The following is a 20,949-nucleotide window of genomic DNA, read 5'->3' as shown; positions in this document are numbered from 1 at the left end:
GAAGTCAGCACAGAGTTCCAGTCAGGTAGTTTGTGCTATTTGTAGACTTCTTGGAGCGTAGCCCTCTTACTGTGTAGCGGAGTTGCTTAAACTAGCATTCTTCTCTCTTTTTTCCTTCTGCTGCGTTCATTTAACCATTATAACTCAGTCTTTCAGAAGCAGTGCACATTTGGATCCACTCACCAGCAGCCAAACAAGAACTACAACTGACTGTTATGTCTCATTAGTGCCTTATTTCATAATCGGCATATATATTGGCCAAGTGGCTGTTGTTATGTTTATCCATAGTCAGTCTTCGTTATTTTAATCTGATGGAACGTAGAAGCATGTTACTGAAGAACTGACTGATTAAAGTTTCCTCTCTCATAATGTGATGTAATTTTGTGGACTTGAAGTGTAAACAGGGGTTCCTGGAGTATAAACATGCTTCTCTGAATATCTGGAAAGCAGTCTGGACTGGACTGAGCTGTGCTTGGCTGTGGGTTTTTCGGTGGGTGCAGCTGGGATTGGCTCCGCTGACCTAGGTCGTTTTAGGCTGCTCAGGTTTTTATGTTAGATTTGCTCCACTGTTAACACAGTTATTTTCAGAGGTATCAAAAAGCAAATTTTGCTTGGTTGTTGTTGTTTTTTTAACTTGACTAGGTAGCTGTTCTGGCCTCTTTGTCACTCATCCTGTTGCATTGGCTTTTCTGAGTGCGTGCTTTGACAGGACCTGTGAAGTGAATGTCTGCATTTCTCTGCATGACTGTCTTTTGTTGCTTTAGCAACTTTGATAGGCCAATTAATTACACATTTAAACTGAAACAAATCCACAGTTTGTGAAATTATAATTCATGCACGCTGGTATGTGTTGGGACACGCATCTATCCCAGACCAAATAGTTTCAGTGCTGGATGAGTGTGTGTGAGACTAGGTGAATGAGCCAGTGTATGTATTGCACATGCATTTGTATTGGAATTATTAACTCAAATTATGCATGTCCCATTGTAAGAAAAGAGTATGCGAGGCGTGTGTTCGGCACGTTCTGTTTCTAGCATTTTTCTAGATCCTCCAATTAATTACAGCTGGCTCATCTGGTTGAGCAGATTAACCCTCGTCTGTCTCATGAGTGACACACCACTGAGCTACTGGCTTGATGGTGCAAATATGTATGAGGCGTGAGTAAAACGAAGCCTGGTTGTGTGATTTTAATTTACCGAAAGCATAGATAGTCTTAATTGTGTGTTTGGAAAATGGGTCAGCGTAAAGCAATTTTATTCTTTCATGCTGTGAAAGAATATCTTGGTTTATAGAACACTTGTAGACTCTTTATAGTTTTCATATCAAAGAGCTAGGCGTGTTTTCCTCTATGTACATTTATGTACAAGTCCTCCCCTGTCTGTTCTTTTGTGTGCATGTACGTGCTTGTGTATGGATGATCACATGTGTGCTATTGAGACGCCGTCCTCTGGTATCCTGGTGGGAAGCTGAACAGCTGGGCGTTAAGCAGCTTTCACTCTCACAGAATCCCAGGACATCCCAGTCATAGTCCTACCTACCCCCATCCAACGCTTCTGTCCCAGACCCCATCAGATTGCCTTCTCTGTTCCATATAAAGACGTACCAAATGTCTGTACAACTACAGGACATACAGACCACAAGCTTATCCACAGATAAAGTGTGTGTTAACAATAGCCCAGAATTAACCACTGAAGGCTGTGATGATCTAATAACGTGTGCAAAGAAAGCAGAGACAACTGCAGGGGGTTTCGAGTTCTCTGCTGTAACTTGCATATCACAGAATGAACAGAGTCTTCGTCATTATGACTACATTTCTTACTCTGCCCCTGTTTTGTCTGTATTTTTCTTTCTCTCTCTCAGACACACACACACAACCAAACCTCTGGATAAATGTGGTCACATTTGCGTATTGGCACTGGGCCATCTGTCACACACAGACTGAGGGATCCAGGCCTCATCCCAACAACCAAATATAGTCAACTAGAGCAGCAGAGCACGCTGGGACTGATCCCCTCTGCATCACAACCAACCTGGGTCGCACACACTCACAATACTCAGGACAATAAAATAGGATTGTTACCTTTGTTGGCTGAGGAGCAAAAATGTGCCTGTAAATCTGGCACCTAAACTGATGCAGACCTCTGTTTGAAAGTATAACCTCCTCACACATACAGCCTTGGGTAACTGTAGAAAAGTGCTTAAGTGACTTATTTTGTTTTTGTCTCTTTTTGCTTGTATTTCAGAGTGTTGTCCGCTGCCTGTGGCACCCCAAACTTAACCAGATAATGGTGGGAACTGGAAATGGGCTGGTTAAGGTGTATTATGACCCCGTTAAAAGTCACAGGTATGTTCGGTTTAGACCTTTTACAGATAAATCTCTCACTTTTGCCTTATCTGAAGTATGTTGTGAAATTCTCAGATGAGACTTATTTAAATAACAAGTAATTCTGATATTTCTAACCATAAATCTGGAGCGCACAGGATCATAAACGTATTCTATGAAATATTTTTAAATAGCACCATGTATAACTCTTTCCAGGGGGGCTAAGCTGTGCGTAGTGAAGAGTAAGCGCAAAGAGAAACATGCAGAGGCTCTTACACAAGACTACATCATCACACGTAAGTTTCTCCACACACAAGTGTAGAAAACAGATTTTCCAAATAATAATGTGTGTGTTATTAATTTTCACCATCCATCCATGTGCTTCTGCTTGTCCAATTCTGGGTCATAGTTGGGCTGGAGTCTATCCCATCCAGGGTGCACCTTGGATGGGCTTGTCCACTCACCTTTTTAATGCAAATCATAAATGTTCATCGGCCACTTTATTAAGTACTGGGTGGGTACTGAGTTGAATTCTTCGTGACATATATTCAACAAGGTGTTGGAAGCATTTCTCAGAGATGTTGGTCCATATTGGCATGGCAGCATCACACAGTGGCTGCAGATTTATCGGCTGCACGTGGACGATGTGAATCTCCCGTTGCATCACATTCTAAAGGTGCTCTGTTGAATTGAGATATGAAGACTGTGGAGGCCATTTGAGTGCAGTGAACTCACATGTTCAAGAAACAATCTGAGCTGATTTGAGGTTTGTGACACACCGTGTTATCTGGCTGGAAGCAGCCAGCAGATGATGGGTACACTGTGGTCATAAAAGGATCGACATAGTCAGCAAAAATACTGAGGTAGGGTGTTGCATTTAAACGATGCACAATCGTGACTAAGGGACCTAAACTTTTCCAAGGTAATATCCCCCTTACCATTGTACCACCACCAGCCTGAGCCTTTGATACCTGGCAGGATGGATCCATGCTTTCTTGTTGGTTAAATCAAATTCTAAGTCGGCTATCTGAATTTAAGAGCATAAATTAAGACTCATCAGACCAGCAACATTTCTCCAATACTCTGTCTAATTGTGATGAGCCTTTGTGCATTGTGGCCTCGGTTTCCTAGCTGGCAGAGCTCACACTGTGGTCTTGTACTGCTTCAAGGCTCGATTGTGTGTTCAGGGTTGCTCTTCTGTATACCTTGGTTGTAAGAAGTGCTTATTGGGGTTATTGTTTCCTTCCTATCAGCTTGAAGTAGTCTGATCAGTCTCTTCCACCTCTGACATCAACAAAGCATTTTCACCCAGAGAACTGGAGCTCACTCAATTTTTTTTTCTTTTTTTCAGACCATTATCTGTAAACCCTAGAAATCGTAGTGTGAAAAAATATAGTAGATCAGTAGTTTCTGAAATACTCAGCTGATTGGATATTTGCATTAATGAGCAGTTGAGGAGATGTAAGTAGCGAAGTGGCCAGTGAGTTTATACCGCTTTTATCATGTCACCCTCAAGTCACAGACGATCTGCTAATCTGCTTCATACAGTAAGGTAGTGGGATTTAAACAGGACAAAAGAAGTATCACCAAAACAATGCCAACCATCTTCGAAATGTGACGTGACAAGCAGAGCATGTTTCTTTTCAGACAGAGAGAACTAAAATGCCAGTCCTGGTTTACATCCGCTCTGGCTTCTCTTTCTGTCTCCCTCTCAGACACACACGCATACACAAATATTCAGACACGCTTTATCTCATGACGGGTGGAGGCTTTGTGAGGAATTAGTGAGTGTTCAGGGTGTTCATTAGCAGATGGAGTTGGGTGTGGAGTATTGAATATAAAGCCGGAGGGGCACTGTGCCACGCGATGGCCATGTGGTCTTCGGTTATGCAGGATCACGCTAGGGACAACCTCCTCTCCCACCCCCGCTGGCGTGATCCGCTGCTGGTCTAACCACACACACAAACACTACCTGTCATGCTGTCATATCACCAACACACGAGGTTGTCATCTGTTGGGTGCGTGCCTCTCACTCCTGTGGCCCCAGACTGAAGTCATAGACCTAGAGGACTGTGACAGCTGCCGACTCGGCGTCGCTGATTGGCTTCTAGGACCCCATTCAAATGCCATTTATTGTTTGGGCTACCTTTTCAAATGCATCATGTGATTTCATTGCCATGCCAACAGGGTGTGAAGTAGACAGGCATTTGACTGCCAAAAGTGGTGAGTGACGCACTTGATGCCCTGGCATTGGAAAATTAGAAGGCACAGGAAGCAAGTGATGGCCCATTGAGAAAAGCGAGGGAATCTGTTAACAGTAACCTTTTTGCTTAATGTAGCATGGCGCAGAAGAATTAACACTGATGGGACGCCTGAATGGAAAATCACTTTATCTAACTCTTTACTAGAGTGTCACCTTGTAACCCCTGAGGATAAGAGCAGCATACACACTTTCTAACACAAACTGGCTTGTTCACACACACACACACACACACAGACACACACACACACACCACACACTTTTCAGGGCACCAGTTCACTCATGCACTCATGAGTTTAAGTACTGGAGGCCCTTGTTGTGATGGTGTGCACAAAGGTGTGAAAAGCAGTAGAGTGATTGTCTGAATTGAAACTTGTATTGAATATGCTGGTGTGCATTACAGCAGAAGAAGAACACAATAGGTGGGACGCTGCTGGGGGTCACCTGGGGCCTTGTTTATGAAATATAAGTGGTCAAAATTCTTGAGGGTCGTCCTTGTAGATAATGTTCAATTTCAGAAGGAAGCGCACCAAACCAAATAAAATAAACAATTATAACCTGAGTACTTTTTGGAATAGGAGGTTGTTTTGTTGCACAATGCAGTCATCTAGCTCGTTGCTTGAGATTTGTGAAGCCTCTATATGGACTTGTACATGACTAATGATGTCAGACATTTGTATTTAGCTCAAAAATCAAGCGTGTAAGTCAGTAAAGTTGAACATGTGGTCACCATCTGTGCACCTGGTGTCCTTCTAAGTCTATTTGTTCACCATAAATCCCCACAAATCTATCCAAAAATGTATTTAAATGCAGCTAGTGACATATTTGCACACTGTGTTCTCCATATCTGTGAAGATATTTGACAAACTCTGGTGATTGTTTTATCAGTTAATATAGGCGACATGAAAAACCTGTATATTCAACATTATTTTTAAGGAACGTGATGCATCCTGGCTCAGAGAACAGCTGATATGCTGGTTTGGCGATAAAGTAGATTTTAGATCTAAGGAAATAATTTGTGTACAAGTGCGTGTTTTTGCATGTACGCTGTGTATCTAATGCCAACAGTGCAGTAGGTGAAATCATGAAATGTGTTCATTTTCTTTCTGTTTCTATTTCTGTCTGTACTTTTTAAGGACAATTTCCTCGGTGCCTTGACTACTTATTTGTGTGGCAGTGTTGTGTTGGTCTTAGTTACCTAAGCAACTGATTGTCCTTGTTTACTCTGTGCGTCTCCAGCTCATGCCTTACCCATGTTCAGAGAGGCCCGACAGCGCAGTACACGCAAACAGCTGGAGAAGGACAGACTTGATCCAAAGAAATCCCACAAACCCGAGCCTCCGGTGTCTGGACCAGGTAACATGCTCTTTTCTTCTTCTTTTTTTTCTTTTTTGTTGTTGTTGTTGCCTGTTTTTAAAATTAGTAATGCAAAAACCAAAAAGTTAAGTGAACAAGAAGAAAACGAAAGGACCAAAGGTGATATGAAAAGTGATGTTAAACAAGATTAGATTAATCAGGTTTGGCTGCAATTCAGCGGCTGTTTTTGTTTTGGATGTGAGTCATGTTCATAACTGGACACCTACAAGATTTGGTGCAAGGCAGATGTGCAAACCCGTAATTGTTGGTATTGTTGCTTGGTATTATGCAATCCAGCTGATGTCGAGCTGTAACAGTCTCTCAGAGATTTACTCTTGCCTCATATTTTTTAAAGACGCCTTTTAACACACTTCTACAAAATACTACACCTAAAAATAATAATAGGTACCGTTGTGAGCTGTGTTTCAATATGGCAAAGGGCCAGACAGTGTTTCCTGTATCACAGTATCCAGCTGGCTCACCGTCTCTTCACTACCACTGTTTTTTCACTTAATCCCTCAGCACAATGTCTTTGCAACAATATAATGGTTCCACAGTGGGGATTTTTTTTTTAGGTTCAAAAGACATGTTTAAGCCATTTGGAAGTTTAGGCCAATCACAACAGGTCTACCTTAAGCTGCACATGAGGCCAATAAAATGTTTTGGATTCAAGGAAATAATTGTTTTTCAATATATACCAAATAGTGTATGAGTCGTTTAACTCTTATAGAGGCTTATAAATAGTAAACACAAACTTTGCTTAAAGATAACAAATAGAAAGAAAAAAAATTAAAAATTTAAAAAATATATATATATATGCGTGTGTGTGTGTGTGTGTGTGTGTGTGTGTGTGTGTGTGTGTGTGTGTGTGTGTGTGTGTGTGTGTGTGTGTGTGTGTGTGTGTGTGTGTGTAAAATAAATGAAACAAATAAAAGTGTCAATGAGGTTGAGAAAAAGACACAAGTCTAAACTGAACAGTCTGCGAATGAAAAAAGAAGATCCACTTCATGAAAAGGTGGGATGTTTGATAGCAGGTCCTGGGTTTTTAGATTACAGACGAACTTTATATTGTTTGTTTTTTGTGAAAAATGACTTTGGATGACTGCAAGGTAACGTTTGGTGGTTGGCCGGATGCTTACAAGCAATGGAAAGAGGTGCCTCTCAATCCCCAAACAAACCTATGGCCCAGCTTCAGCAGGAAATCCCTACATGTTTTAAGTATGCGTGCATGTGTGTGTATCATATCCTTGATCCTTTAAGTTGTCCTCTCTGGAAAGCAGGAAGTTTCCCCCCCCAAAAGTTCCATTAAGTGCAGTCAAATCCAGCCAACTGCATACGGATGCTGCAGCAAAGAGCCGAGCTTGTATGCGCTGCTTTGTGGAGGGACTAAAAATTAAATATGTGACAACCCGATAATTGAAGAAAGCGTAATGTTCCCATTATGTTTTAAAGTAGTAAGAGAGTCACATCTATATTTTTAAACAGCCATCTGGAACATCCTCTCTCTTAAAGCCTCATGTCACAAACTAGATTTTCTTAAACCTGAAGACAAAGCTAAGTGGAGGTTTGGAAGTCTGCTTTCCTCCCAGATCACATGAATTTAAGTATCGAGAAAGGTTACGCGTTTTTTCCCACTGATGCCAAAAAATTAATTACCTAACCCACAAATTTCATCACTTTCCAACATCTCATTTTGTACTATAGATTAATATGTAGTACATCAATATGAGTAAATAAATCTCACACGTCTGGGATTTTCCTGTGACGCCGTGTGAAGTCGCCAAAGTTTCAAAAATGTAAAATCCCGGTTTTCAGAACTTCAGCTCATTAGCTAGTTAAGAGGTCTAATATCCACTGGTGAGAAAAGGACACTCATCATAGCCTTACATCTGCTGTTTGCCCATTATGATGATCAGCTCATGTTCCTGTCTATTAAGGTGGGGTTAAGTGAATGAGGCCCCAGTAACACGGGCCTAGAGACCGCTCCGCAACCATCCGGGAACGATTGGCAGCAACCTCTTTGTGAACGCTTTGGTTGAGGTGGATTGCTGTGTTTGCACGGACATGCTGATTTACTGCCAACTATTCAAAGTAACACTTTACTGATGTTTAGGATTCGCTGAACTCTTAGAAGATGCACAGTTTCAGTAATTTACATGTAGTTTTGTATGTTCATGAGTCTCAGCTGGATCTAATCCACTAAATGTGTGCACTGACAGGCCGAGGAGGCAGAGTCGCAGCTCACGGTGGCACGTTGTCGTCATTCATTGTGAAGAACATCGCATTAGATAAAACGGACGACAGTAACCCGCGAGAGGCCATCCTGCGTCATGCCAAGGAAGCATCAGAGAACCCTTATTGGATTGCTCCAGCATACACAGAGTAAGAGAAAAATGCATGAATAATTCACACACTGTGTCCATGTGATGGTTCCCGTCCTGCTCACCCACCCACCCTCTCTCATTATCAGACAGTGTAAGATGAGTGTGTCTGCTTTTTAGTACTGCGAGGTGTCACATAGGTAGGTTTCTTCTTACCGGTGTGACACATAAATGTTTAAAAAGCTGTACTGTTTCACGCACTCGAAACTGCAGAGCAGAGAGCAACAGACAGTTTTAGATCACTATCAGGATCTGAGCCAAATCAAACAGTCTGTCTTTCAGACTGCAGGCAAACAAGCTCGAGTTAAATTTAGTATCCTTGTGATACACAGCGTAGTAGGTAAATCAGATGAAGTACGTTAGCCTGGCTGCTCACACAGTGGGCTACTTTTCACCGTTACAGCTCTCTGGGGGTTTAAACATTCAGTTAATGCTTAGAGGTGTTGCAAGCAGCTATAGATTTTTTGTTGCAATTATGCATGTTTATTTGAAAGGTGCAAAAACAAGCACTCAGAGTGAAGAGCTTTTGCATTAAAATACACAACAACAAAGAAAAAAATGACTCAATAGTATGCACACACCATAGCTCAGTGTAACTTAAAGCACATTGTTTAAAACAAAATGGGAATAATCAGAAATCTGACAGCATTTAATGGAATTATGTCTCATAAATCTGATGTTTGTTTTAGGAGAAAATCTACCTGGTCCCAACATCACCAGACATTCGTGTGTATTTTTTAAATCTGATGATCACCTTCAAATAAACTTTTATTTTCATTCTTGTCAGAGTGTTCTTTGGTCTAAGAATTTTAGATTATTCTCTGAGGTAAACTGCAAAAACCCTCCAACTGTGTGTATTTATCTTCACACACCTGCGTAGTTTGGATGCTACTTAATAAAGCTGCCGTGTTGGCCGTGATAAACTTGTCTTAGGGTAGCACAACGACATGCCAGTGCCTTTTTTTTATGGCGGTCTGCGAAGATAGTTGTACATTTTGTGCATGAATGTTTCAGTTTTTTGGACATTTTTTGCACGACTTTACCTTCATTTCTTAGAACACCGAAGAAATTTTACTAAAAAGTCACAAAGGCTGACGTTCCAGGTACTCAACGAGCCAAAGTCGTCACAGGAGGGTTTTTTTGTTTTTTTATTTTTTATTTTTAACTCACGTGCGCTGACACGATCAGTTAGTCATTTATCATAATCATAAACTTGCAGAGACTCTGGCCAACAGATCACAGGAGTGACAGTTGCTAAATAGACTCATTCAAGTCATTCAAAACATTTCAGGTTAGTTTAATGTTTTGGTGTTGAAAAATTTTTAATCTGGAAAGTTTCAGTTTACGGCCTAAATTTCAGTAAGCCATGTTTATTCTATATAGAATAAAACTTTACTTCAGTGCACTAGAAATGTAACTTTCTCCATTACTTCTCATTTGCTCTGCTGATTTTCTTTGTTCGTACGTTTCATTGTTTTGCTCTGAAGACTTTTAAAGAAGCAGGTAAATCATTCCTCTTTGTTAATCCCTTTAGGACCCAGCCAGAGCCCGTGTTTGCAGAGGAATCAGAGGATGAGGAGCCCGACCAGGAGCCAGAATGGAAGAAACGCAAAATCTGAGAGACTTCAGTGTCAGTTCATTTTATACAGGACAGCTGACACGGTGGGCAATTAGTCGCAAGACAGAATTATTGTTGAGTACTCAGCAAAGGAGCATCAATTATGTTCCTAAATTGTACAGTATCTGTCCCCCTGACAACGCTGTGAAGCCTTTATGTGTATATATGTGCACTCTTCTGTGTTAAGGGGAAACCCATAAATCAGAAAGGATTTTATCATAAATATCATTTTCTTTAGGCTTATGGTCCTCTCACTGCAATTCATAAACTTCATAAACAGTGGAAAAACTTGGCTTTTTACGTCTGTTTAGATTGTATGTACTTTATTTTCATCGCTCCCATTGTCCTCTCACCCCACATCTCCAGCGTTTGCTAATGCCTCGTAAATCGGCTCCAGATTTTGCGGTCTAGAGCTGTTTGTCATTACGAAGAACAGTTTGCCACTTTGTACAAAGTAAATTACTAAGAAGTACAAAAAAAAATCCATCCAAATTTACTTTGAGACGTTTTAAAGGCTTTAATGTTTCTACAGATGTACTTTTTTGGTGGGTTGCGACAAAACTTTATCAAATCATCTGTTTATTTTAATTAAATTTTTTTTTTACACCCACCTAACGCCTTAATAAAAGACTTGCATCCAAATGTCAAATTGTATATTTTATCCAAAGTGAAATGGTTTTAAGAGCTGATTAAAGGGAGATCTTTGCCAGATACCTTTTCTGTGCGGCTGTGGATGTAAAATACACAGCACACAGTCTTATGCTTTAAAATCAAAAAAACCCCAAACATGTTTTGCCTTGTTTCTTACAAATAACATAATTGCAAGTACAGCAATGTTTATTATGTAAACCATCGTTATGTTGAAAAGGTAAATTTCAGCAGTATCCAACCACATGTTAAACGCAGTATATGGAAGTTTACTCGGTATGCATCCCACGTACACATTTGATTTCCAGCGCTGAGCTGAGTCTTTCTCAAACAGCTGTTCTCAAGCTGAATGATGAACTTCCACAGTCGGATTCCTTAATTTCATTGTTTTTCACAGAGGTCCTGTTTCCCTGTGCATTCATACCTTTTTCTTTTCTTTAGCAATCCTTTGATTGACCTGGGTAGTGTCTAAAATCCTTCAACTGACAGAGAAAAACCACAACATACAGAGTTAATGAAAGCCACGTTTGTGTACTGTGCATCTCTCTGGAATGCATCGCCTGCCTACAACGCACTGGCTCTCAAATGTATCTAGTTTGTAACAAGATTAGCCTGCATAATGACAAACAGGAGCCCCGCAATACGTGACCTGTCCACGGTGTGCCCCGCCTCGCAACCTATGGCAGCTGGGACAGACTTAAGCCCCGACCTCTAAGACCCTGAATTGGATAATAAAATGAATGAGTGAATGTCAAAAACTGTAAACTAATACTACACCTTTTTTTAAAATCCAGATCTGGCTTTTGGTTCATCTTTTTACCAAGTGGCTTAGAAAGGGCTATATATGTAGAGCAATGTGTCCTAACTAAAATTATAAGAAGACAAATAAAATGTCTCTGTGTCCTGGCAAGCATCCTGTGGCCATGAAATGAAACTGAAGAACCAGAAGAAGAAACATGGATGGACTGAAACAGTGAGTGATGTATTTAAAAGCATCTAGAGAGGATACTGGCTTCGTGGGAAGAGGCTGACGTCAAGCTCTTCAGTAGCAGAGTCCTCAGTCAGCAGCGGGAGGTGGGGAGTGATTGCAGTTTGATTCAAGTGGGACGGTTGATCAGTCCGTCACTGTGTGAAAAAGCGTCTGGCACGCGAAAAGGAGAAGCTCTGTGTAGGCCTAAAGGTAGAACCTTTTATAGGCCTATAAAAGACTAAGCTCACTCTCAAATTCAAACATTTTTTTTTAAATTACAGTACCATTAGTGAATATCTGGGGGGATGAATCTCTATTTATATTCCTGGTCAATGCAAATATTTCACAGATCTCGTTTTCATTGGAGCATCTTTCTGCTCAAGCAATGAGACTGAAGACAACCTCTTTTCTGCACTTAGAGGTAAAGAGGTGACCTTCAGGTTTGTTAAACAGCAACTAACCAGTTGTCCATTTAGGTTCACAGTAACCAGGCCGAACAAAGGGATTAGAAGGTGCCATCAGGTATACATTGCGTGCACTCCTTGCGTCTGTGTCATGACTCACTATCTGTACCTCTGCCACCTTCTCATCGCCATTTACATATCTTCTCTGCACAGTGGAAACAGACTCGAGGAGCTTGATATACAGTCGGTGGCACTTTTCTGCTGGCTTTTGTTTACTGTACAACTCCCGGGCTCCCGTTCAAGAATTCAGAGCAGAAGGGGGATGCCACACTGCGGAGGCCATCTCTCAAACCATCCTCGCATTTCTCCCCATTTAACCCAAATTTTTCACCCTCAATTTTGCTTGATGCCTGTGTAAACATTACCCTGCAAATTAGAACCATCTGGCACCGGTGGATCATTGTCGTACATGGCACAATACCAGGAGACATTTTCATTTAATAGAAACAAGTTTAATTCTGTAAAAAGTTATAAAATGAATATTGTACAAAAATAAAGTTTGCCCAGAGCTTTGGTTCTGTAACACACAACAAGTGAGACGACATGACAGTTTGTTTTTTCTTTTCCACAGAGGTGATAGCGGAGTGATAACAAATGTAGTCCTTTTCTTCTAAAATTAACACTGAGGATTCCTTCGCATCTTTACACTTTTGCATCAAAACCGGGGTACTAATCACCGATGAGACGAGTGCTGCAGTTCACACTCTTTAATGTATGGTGTGGAAGAGTAGCGAGGTGCTCTGGAGGCTTCTGGGAAGCCTCCACATTCCCATCTGGGAAGGCTTATGCACGAATCAGTTGTTAAAGGGGAAGATGATCCAACTGATGAGGTATGCTGTGATAAAAGCTAGACTTTTTTTCCCTGTCTGTGTAGTATTTGGCCTAAATTCAGCTTGATGCATTGGATTTGTTCTGTGTGGGGGGATTACACAGTAAAGCTGGCCTGCTTGCTGATGGGTGGGCACAGATACCTTGGTCCCTAATCCGTGTTAACATCAAGACCTACTCGAGGGCTCTCTTTGTTCCACTTAAAACTACCCCCTTAACAGGGCACACAAACGCGCTTTTTAAAGAGTCTCCTTTCCTTAATGTATATTTCTTCCTAAACTTTGGGGACAGGTGGCTGGACGGGTACACCGAAAAGCCCACTGAGCCTACCAATCATTTACTCAGTAATTCCAAAACATACTCCTTTGTTGAGTCCTTTGAGATATTCATATCAGTTGTGTGATGACATCCACTACAGCAGCTAGATCTTCCTTAAACTGCCTTTGCCGGTGGGGATATTTGGTTAAGACTCATGTTAGAGGATCACTTTCAAATCCCCTTTGAGGATAAAAAAAAAAAAAAAGACCTGTCTGTCACAGCTCAGACAGAAACACGGCCAGCCCCGTGAACTTTAAGCCTACTGGGACGGTTATCGCTGCAAAGCCTTTTGCTCAGATTTGGTGCGAGGCCAGGGCGAGGTTTCAGGTAACGCGTGCTGACAGGCAGAAATAGCAGCTTCTGTACTGTGTGACTCAAAGGATGGATCGTCAAAGGCACCTGCAGATCCTCGCGAGACCACACCGCTCTCGTGTCGACTGCAGATTGAAATTAAAAGTCATTATGGCTTATGGCTGGAGTGACGCCGAGTCTGTCCTGGATTGTTGATTTTAAAAAAACAACACACACACACTTTATAAACAAACAGCAGCAAAGAATTATTTGCTTCCGCGTAAACATAGTGTTCTTAAAGGATGCTTTGAATGGGAGGCTGTACCCGGGTGACGTTTTCTCCCTGTCTTAGTGTGGTCACATTAGCGATAACGAGGTGAACTACTCAAAATGCAACAACAGATCAGCTCTATTTAAAAAAAAGAAATCTTCTATTGGTCCCCTCCTCTGCTTCTCTATCTTTCCTTAACGGCTAACAATGATCATTTGGATCTGCTTGAGAAAGCCTGGAATCTAAGTGACATAAATAAGCTTTGGGATCGTGGGAGTGTTTTAACAGGTCTGAGTCAGCTTGCATGGTTTTACTTGAGAAAATGCTCTACTTTGGCATTATCCAGGACAAACAAAGCTTTAAATAAATAAAAAAAAGACACTTTTTTTAATAAAATGGATTGAAATAAATAACAATAAGTTAATTCCATCTTAATAAATATACCTCTGACACACGTATATACTATATGTATGCATATAGGTTGGGTTTTATGTAGATGTGTTGCACAAAAAAAGAAGAAAAAAAGTCTTTGCTTAACTCCGATGGGGTTCCTTGGCTCTGAATGTAAATGCCAACATCCAGGCTGGAAGTGTTTCGATTGCAACTGAAGCTCGTCAAATCTCTGGATTCATCTACAGTCTAAAGAGCCAGCTGTGGAAAAAACAAAACAACTGATGTTTCTTCTACTCTCACCCTTTTTAGATAGCACAGTTGGCAAATCTGAAAGTGTAACAGTATTTAATCTTCTGCAAACTGGTGCACACCTGATACATTTTGTTTTGCACGTGTTTGAACAGTCGAGTATGGGATAAACGCACAGTTTCCTTTCAAGCGGCTGTTCCAGTGTCTTTCAGGCGGTCTCAGTACGCCTACCTGCTCCTCCTCTGATGACTACTGACAAAAACAACAACAACAAAAAGGAGACAAACACTCCCAATTTGACCTTGTGTACACATGTCCCTCTCCAGCGTGAGCTTGTAAAGGATATCCTTAGTCTGCTACGTGCCGCTCATGTGACTTCTTTAAACACACCCACACTTCCGGGCAGAATGCTTCTTCAGCGTGTGATACACCACATTGTCGTCCAGAAAAGACAGGTCGTCGTCAAACGCGATCGGCCGGCAGCAGGTGCGAGAGGGTGTATCCTTGTCCAGCTTTTTGTTGTGCGTGAGGTTGTTCAGGATCTTGTCGTAGTTGGTCTCTGCCTCAATACAGGGGCCGCTACAGTACCGGAAGATCAGCTCCTCTTTAGTCTGGTAGCCCAGCCCCAAATCCGTCACATTGAGGTGGACTTCCTTTAGCAAGCACCCCCGCGTCTGCACAGATATACTCTCTTTCTCCTTCCCTTTCTCACCTCGTCCTCTTTTGCCATTTCTACTCCCCCCTCGGCCCCTATTACGCCTCCTGTCACCGTGTCCTCTCCCCTCCTCTCTCGCGCCTCCTGTGTTTGCTGCTCCTCTCTTTCTCTGCTCCTTCTTTCCCCTGGAACCGCCGCTGGTTTCCGAAGATCTCCGCAGTCTGCCAATGGTAGCCTCAATAAAATCCATTACGTCATCAAACTGATCTGGATAGGGACCTCCAATGTCATCTGGAAGAAACAGAAGGGAGAGATCTGCTTATAAAGCTGCTTTTATAAAGCTCATATCCAGGCTCCCGCTGACACTAAACAGTTTTCTGACATGTCAGCTCTACGATCATCAACTATATTGTAATTAATAATTTACTGTTTTGAAAGACTGCATGAGCAGATAAGATAAAATTTGATAGATCGTTGTGGGAATAGGAACACATCAACCACAGTGATAGTACATGACATTTAAAACATTGCACAACTAACAAAAAGACACACACACACAGACATGCGCACATTTATTGTAAGTAAGACATTATCTTACTTACAATCTCATCATTTTAGAATGAGACAGTCCAATCCAAACTTTGCCTGCTGGCACCTCCAAAAAGGTGCCTGCCAAGAAACTGTTCAGGCATTAGTCCTAAATAGTAATAGACATATGAAAATAGTATCTCTATTGTCATCTAACTATGTGCAGGAAGCACAATATTCGAATTTTCAGATGTGAAAAAATAACACTATCCGAATGTAGACTGTTTTTTTAGACAATGCACAGAAATACTGGCATATGTGCTGCTCAGACGCTCAAGAAGAAGTCTTGAGTGGAGGAATGCAGAGCAGTCCAGTCCAGAGCAGCTCAGACGTAGGTTTACAGGTGCCCTGTTTTAACCTCTTCCATGATGGCTGCTGTGTGATGAGTTGGAAGCTGAAGGTCAGAGGTTGTTGTCAATTTCATTTTCAGTTCTTTTTCAGTCAGAGATGGGAGGAAAAAAATATAGGCATGCAAGGGCAGACTTGACCTCGGATAAATAATGCGGTTACCCCGCTGCCATGCAACCCTGAGTCGTTAAAGGTTAACTCTACAGCTTAAGTTAATCCAGCAGGCTTTCACACAGGAACCGACTGTATTGATACAGTAGGCACAGGCCAATTACACCACCTAGAGAGATGCATTTAAATCTCGGACGGATGTAATTTTAGAACGCCTAGACTTCAAAGGCCGAATAAGAGGAAATCATATGCTTTGACTCATTCAGATGAGGCAGATTGCAGTCTGCTCAAAACTGAAAACATGCACCAGCACAGCTCTCTGCCATCTGCTGCGAGGAGTGATGAGGACTGACTGAAAGGCTTGGATGCTGCACTGTTACATGTTGATTCTATTACAGAGTAACGTCTCTCCTGGTTGAGTGCCTGCAGCTCCAGAAACAGTGAAGTGTGCATAAAGATAATGAAGACATATTGCTCTCAAATGAAGAGCTCAAGTCAGCGTGGGTGTGTCACCAAGAGGTCAGGCCGGCGGCGTGTGATGTCTGGCAGGTAGTGTGGTGTGTAACAGCCTTTAAACTGCAGTATCTCCTATCGCTCCTCTTTTACCTATTTGTCTGGCAGAGCGCAGGCCATCTGATCTGCCTGAGCTTCAGAGCCTGTTGAGCCACAAATCTAATATATCAGGTGAGCTAGGGCCAATCTGTTTAGACACACCTACCCTTTGATTTAGACAAACCCCAGCATCTCAGATGACAGGCAGGGTGGCTACAGTTTACACCTGCTAATCGACTAGACTAGCAGCAACAAATGGGGGGATTCGCTGTGCAAACCTTGCCGGAGTTTTACAGAGTTAACAGTTAAGAAGTTTGCTTTTTAAAAATCACTGAACACAACAATAAGATCAGATCTAACCGCTGATTTTCTGGTGTCTGCAGCTTCTAGAACTTAAATGAAAAAGAAACAAGCTTTTTATCTTTACAAACCAAAAAGACCCATTCCCTCTTTGGATCTCGATTGTTGCTTACAGTATCTGAGCATAGTTAATGTACTTGGGTTGCACAGCAGATCAGTGATGTAACCCCGGCCCAAACAAAATATGAGGTGGCAGGACAAACTCTTGTCCAAATGTTCCATTCCTTATCTAGTTCTTGGCCGTGTTTCACGTCTGCGTGAAGATGTTACAGTGTCACGTTGATCCAAACAAAATAAATTCCTGCCCACTGTCGCTGTTAAAATGAGCATAAACACAGAACTCTCAGTCGGTGCTTCAAACTTTCCGGTGTTGTCTGTCGAAAATCCTCATGACCTGGCCCCTGTTCTCTAAACCACACCATAATTTCTGAGCTTTGGCAGATGGGTAAAGGTTACGGGTCTCTAAACCGCAGAGAGGCAGAGGTGAATATAAACAAAGGGAGAAGGGGGTAGTGTTGAGAATGACCCCATGTTTGGGACTGGAGCTGTTCACACTCTTATTCTTCCTGCTGGATTGTTTTGACATCCGTATGATGCAACCCAAAGTGCCAATAAAACGCAAATTAAGATCTTCCGTCTGATAACTTGCCTGTCTGACAGCCTTATCAATATGGGACTCTCCACTGTGGGCTCAGCATATTGCCTCGCTTATCACTGCGTGTGCTGTTTCCCAAGTGTAATTAGTCAAGGAAGACCAACATTACATATCAACAGGGTAATATGCCTGGATTATATAATGGTTAATTGCATATTATTACATTGACATTGCTTTGGACAAACAGTACATCTCTTATGTGACACCCATACAGCCTAATTACAAATTCAAGACAGACTACACATCTTACAAAAACATACTTACACTGATTCTCCTTTGAGATCTCCTGCAGTCGGTGGTCTTCACGCTCAAACGATGGCGCTTCGTCCTCCAAAGAAGGCAAGGGCACAGAATCACTATAGCTGCTGGGGAAATAAGTCCTCTTGGCTGGCTGAGTGTTTTGGTAGAGAGGCCTTGTAGCAACAGAGCTCAGGAGCAACAAACACATGGCCAAAACATCCCATAACTTCATCTTAGACTCAGTTCCTATGAAGAAAGCTGCAAACAAAACAAAACAAGATAATATTTTATTTTAAATCAAAACAAACTGATGGGTATAAAAATGGGCAGAGTGAATATGAGCCTCCTCTAGTTTGTAATGAAGTCAGCAAAGTGTCTGAAACACTACTGTTGTGGCCAGACCTACCCTGACTCATTCTTTATTAATAACTGTGTCATCATGTCAAGCAGCTTTGATCCTCAGTTTTTTTTTCTGTGCATGTGCCGTGAACGTGAATATCAGAGTGAAGCTGCCAGAAAATGTTGATTCACATTTTTTAAAACAAAATAAATGAGCATATTGTGCCGTAAAGGAGCAAGAATCCACAAAAGACCACAAATGAAAGCTAAAAATAACAATGCAGGAATGCGCAAATCTGTGCGTAAAAGTACTGTTTTAAATGCGTGATTAAATAGAAAGCTACTGATGGCAGACTGGTTGTATTTATTCAAATCAGCCAAGCTCTTACTACTTGTGAGAGACTGGGAGGGTGCGCCTCACAGGAAAAAAAAATGCGCTGCTTAAAGCACGCATCGAAGCATTTTGGCAACGATTGCCTAAATAGTAGTGTGAGTTGGCCAGATGGCGAACCCCAAAGCTTACGTGACTCTGTCTAATGGCATGTTGAGTCTGCAGCAAAACTAAACAGTTATGCATAGATAAATACTGGCTCAGACATACAATACGAAAGTTCTACTGTCTTTATACGTGTGAAAGTCCCGTTGTTCACAGTCACTATTTGTTTTTTATCTAAATGCGCACAGACAATCCGAAACTATAGGCAGTATTTGGTGTGACACTCTGAAATGAGAAAATAAAAAACAGACTTACTTACCTTAAATATGGCCCATGCAGACCTGAAACTAGCTCGGCTTTTAGTGGTAAAAATCCAAACAGAAAACGCCACTCATTTGATGTTCCCAGCTGATTCCGCTGCGTGAATCATTTCAACAACCCCAGCACGAAAATTTCCTTCAAGCGAGTTCAATTTCAGTTTGTGTCCAAGCGGGAGAAAAAAGGCTGCAGTAACGCACCAGCTATGTTTTTCATATTCGGACTCAGCACACCGACCATCCACGCGCCTTTTCACACTTCAGAGTCCAAAGGTAGGTGCTGAACAGAGCGGACCAAGTGCCACTGCGCCTTGGGGGTACAGTTGCTGCCGCTGATTAATTGGATGCTACGTTTCCACGTTGGAAATCCGAGAGAGGGCCACCATCTCCAACTGAAAGGAGTCCAATGAAGACATCAGTGTCTCCAGCACACGAGCACGGCGCTAAAAAGTGCGCAATATGTTTGCCAGAGTGCCCGATCGTGTAGTCCGACTTTTGATATAACAGTCAAGAACCTCTCATATCCAGAAACTGCGTTAAAATGTCACAATCGCCAACATTTTATACAAATCTCGTCAATGTAAACAAGAAGCCCGGCGATATTTATTCTCCATATTCTCCAGGTCAGCTGGTGTCTATGAACCTCGAAGGGTGTCCACACGCATTTTCTTCATATTGGACTGAGGCACGACAGATGTTTGCGCATAACAACGCGCCGGGCGCAGAGAGCAGTTTGGAGAGATTTATAGTTAAGTGCGCTCTGACGTTTGGGGGCAGTTGGTGTCCGCCCTTCTTTTATAGATCCCTGCAAGAGCAAACAGTGGTCCACATATCTCTCCAAACCACCCCTGGAGCCGTGTTTGGAGGAGCGCGGTTTTCAGATGTCTTGGGGATTATGTCACACATCCTGATGTCCCCGGGTTAGATTTCAGTAAGCGGAATGCGATTTAGAGATGTTCTGTTGCGATCCATGTTTCTAACCTGATCTCCTCACTCTGTGCGCCTCGGCGTCAAGTTCCGTCTCACGGCTACAGCACGTCTCAAATGTGAGGTTACTATCTCACTTGTTATTTACTAGAACGAAATTGTAAATACCAGCAGACACTTAGCTCATGCACATATTCGCAATTTCTCGAACTTCAAAACTTGTTACACAGAAATTACATTCACAGGTTAACAAATTGGAGCATTTTGTCATTCAATACGCGGTTTTATATCCAGGTGAGCTCAGGCCAACACCACGCAGACCACAAAGAAAGGACGCTGCACTATTTAAGATATGGCACCCGAGAAAGACTTTCCATCTCCTCTCATGATTTACAAGCTTCACTTGCCTTTTATCTAACGCAAAACTGAATTCCACCAGTAACCCAGCCCTTCAAGAATTAAAGTAATTTTGTGTTCGTGCGCCAGGAGAGACCCGCTCCAAATGCAGCTAGACACACTTCCAAGAAGCGCTCTGGTTTTAATTTAACACGTGAAATGCTGCTAATGGCTGTTCAACAAAGGGAAGAAAATCTAGCGCTGTCACTTCGAATCCACGCTGACCTGTCTGCTTCTCAGAGGTATTAAGGCTCATATTTGTTTGCTCCTGGTCTGAAACTTCTTGTTGATACATGCTTTCATTCAAGCATTTCTGTGCGCCCTGCCCAATTCTAAAGTGTCTGTATGGTACTGAGCCAAGTCTTCATTGTATGGATTCCTCTCTGTCATGTTCTCGCATGGTTTCATTGTATTAAATGACAGCCGTGAACGGTTCATTTGTCATCATACAATCTTCTCAATTCACATGTTATTTTTGTTTACAGTTTTATAGTGAGTCATATTGGAGCTCTTAATTATTTTATACAAGGGCAAGTCTCTCACGTGTGGTTCTTTAATGTTTTAATGTTACGATCTCTTCAAAAATGGCGTTGTTCTGCGTAAAGGAACACATGGGCCACAAATGAAGAAATTCCAAACATAGTTTAAGACTCCA

At 41.9% G+C, this 20,949-nt stretch overlaps 3 protein-coding genes across 3 annotated transcripts in view; 2 read left to right on the top strand and 1 right to left on the bottom strand.

Moving 5' to 3' along the window:
* Positions 1-10,580, top strand: part of wdr70 (WD repeat domain 70) — a 44,173-nt gene extending 33,593 nt beyond the window's left edge. The window contains exons 14-18 of the mRNA XM_080875432.1: positions 2,244-2,344; positions 2,540-2,619; positions 5,823-5,939; positions 8,159-8,321; positions 9,855-10,580. Coding sequence (XP_080731558.1) covers positions 2,244-2,344; positions 2,540-2,619; positions 5,823-5,939; positions 8,159-8,321; positions 9,855-9,939 — 546 coding nt within the window. The 3' untranslated portion in view covers positions 9,940-10,580. The remainder of the gene's footprint in view (positions 1-2,243; positions 2,345-2,539; positions 2,620-5,822; positions 5,940-8,158; positions 8,322-9,854) is intronic.
* The window catches only part of cplane1 (ciliogenesis and planar polarity effector 1), a 171,710-nt gene that overhangs the window by 56,239 nt on the left and 94,522 nt on the right, over positions 1-20,949 (top strand). The gene's annotated exons all lie outside the window — the stretch shown is intronic.
* Positions 10,719-20,693, bottom strand: gdnfa (glial cell derived neurotrophic factor a). Its single transcript, XM_080875434.1, has 3 exons — positions 18,974-20,693; positions 17,904-18,137; positions 10,719-15,316 (listed from the first exon to the last, which is right to left on the bottom strand). Exons 2-3 carry the CDS (start codon positions 18,109-18,111, stop codon positions 14,751-14,753), a joined length of 774 nt encoding a protein of 257 aa, XP_080731560.1. The 5' UTR covers positions 18,112-18,137; positions 18,974-20,693; the 3' UTR covers positions 10,719-14,750.

Source organism: Rhamphochromis sp. 'chilingali', assembly GCF_963969265.1.
Source record: "Rhamphochromis sp. 'chilingali' genome assembly, chromosome: 2".
Classification (NCBI taxonomy): Eukaryota; Metazoa; Chordata; class Actinopteri; order Cichliformes; family Cichlidae; genus Rhamphochromis; species Rhamphochromis sp. 'chilingali'.
The sequence above is the reverse complement of the archived record's forward strand: the minus strand, read 5'-3'. Positions and strand labels throughout refer to the sequence as shown.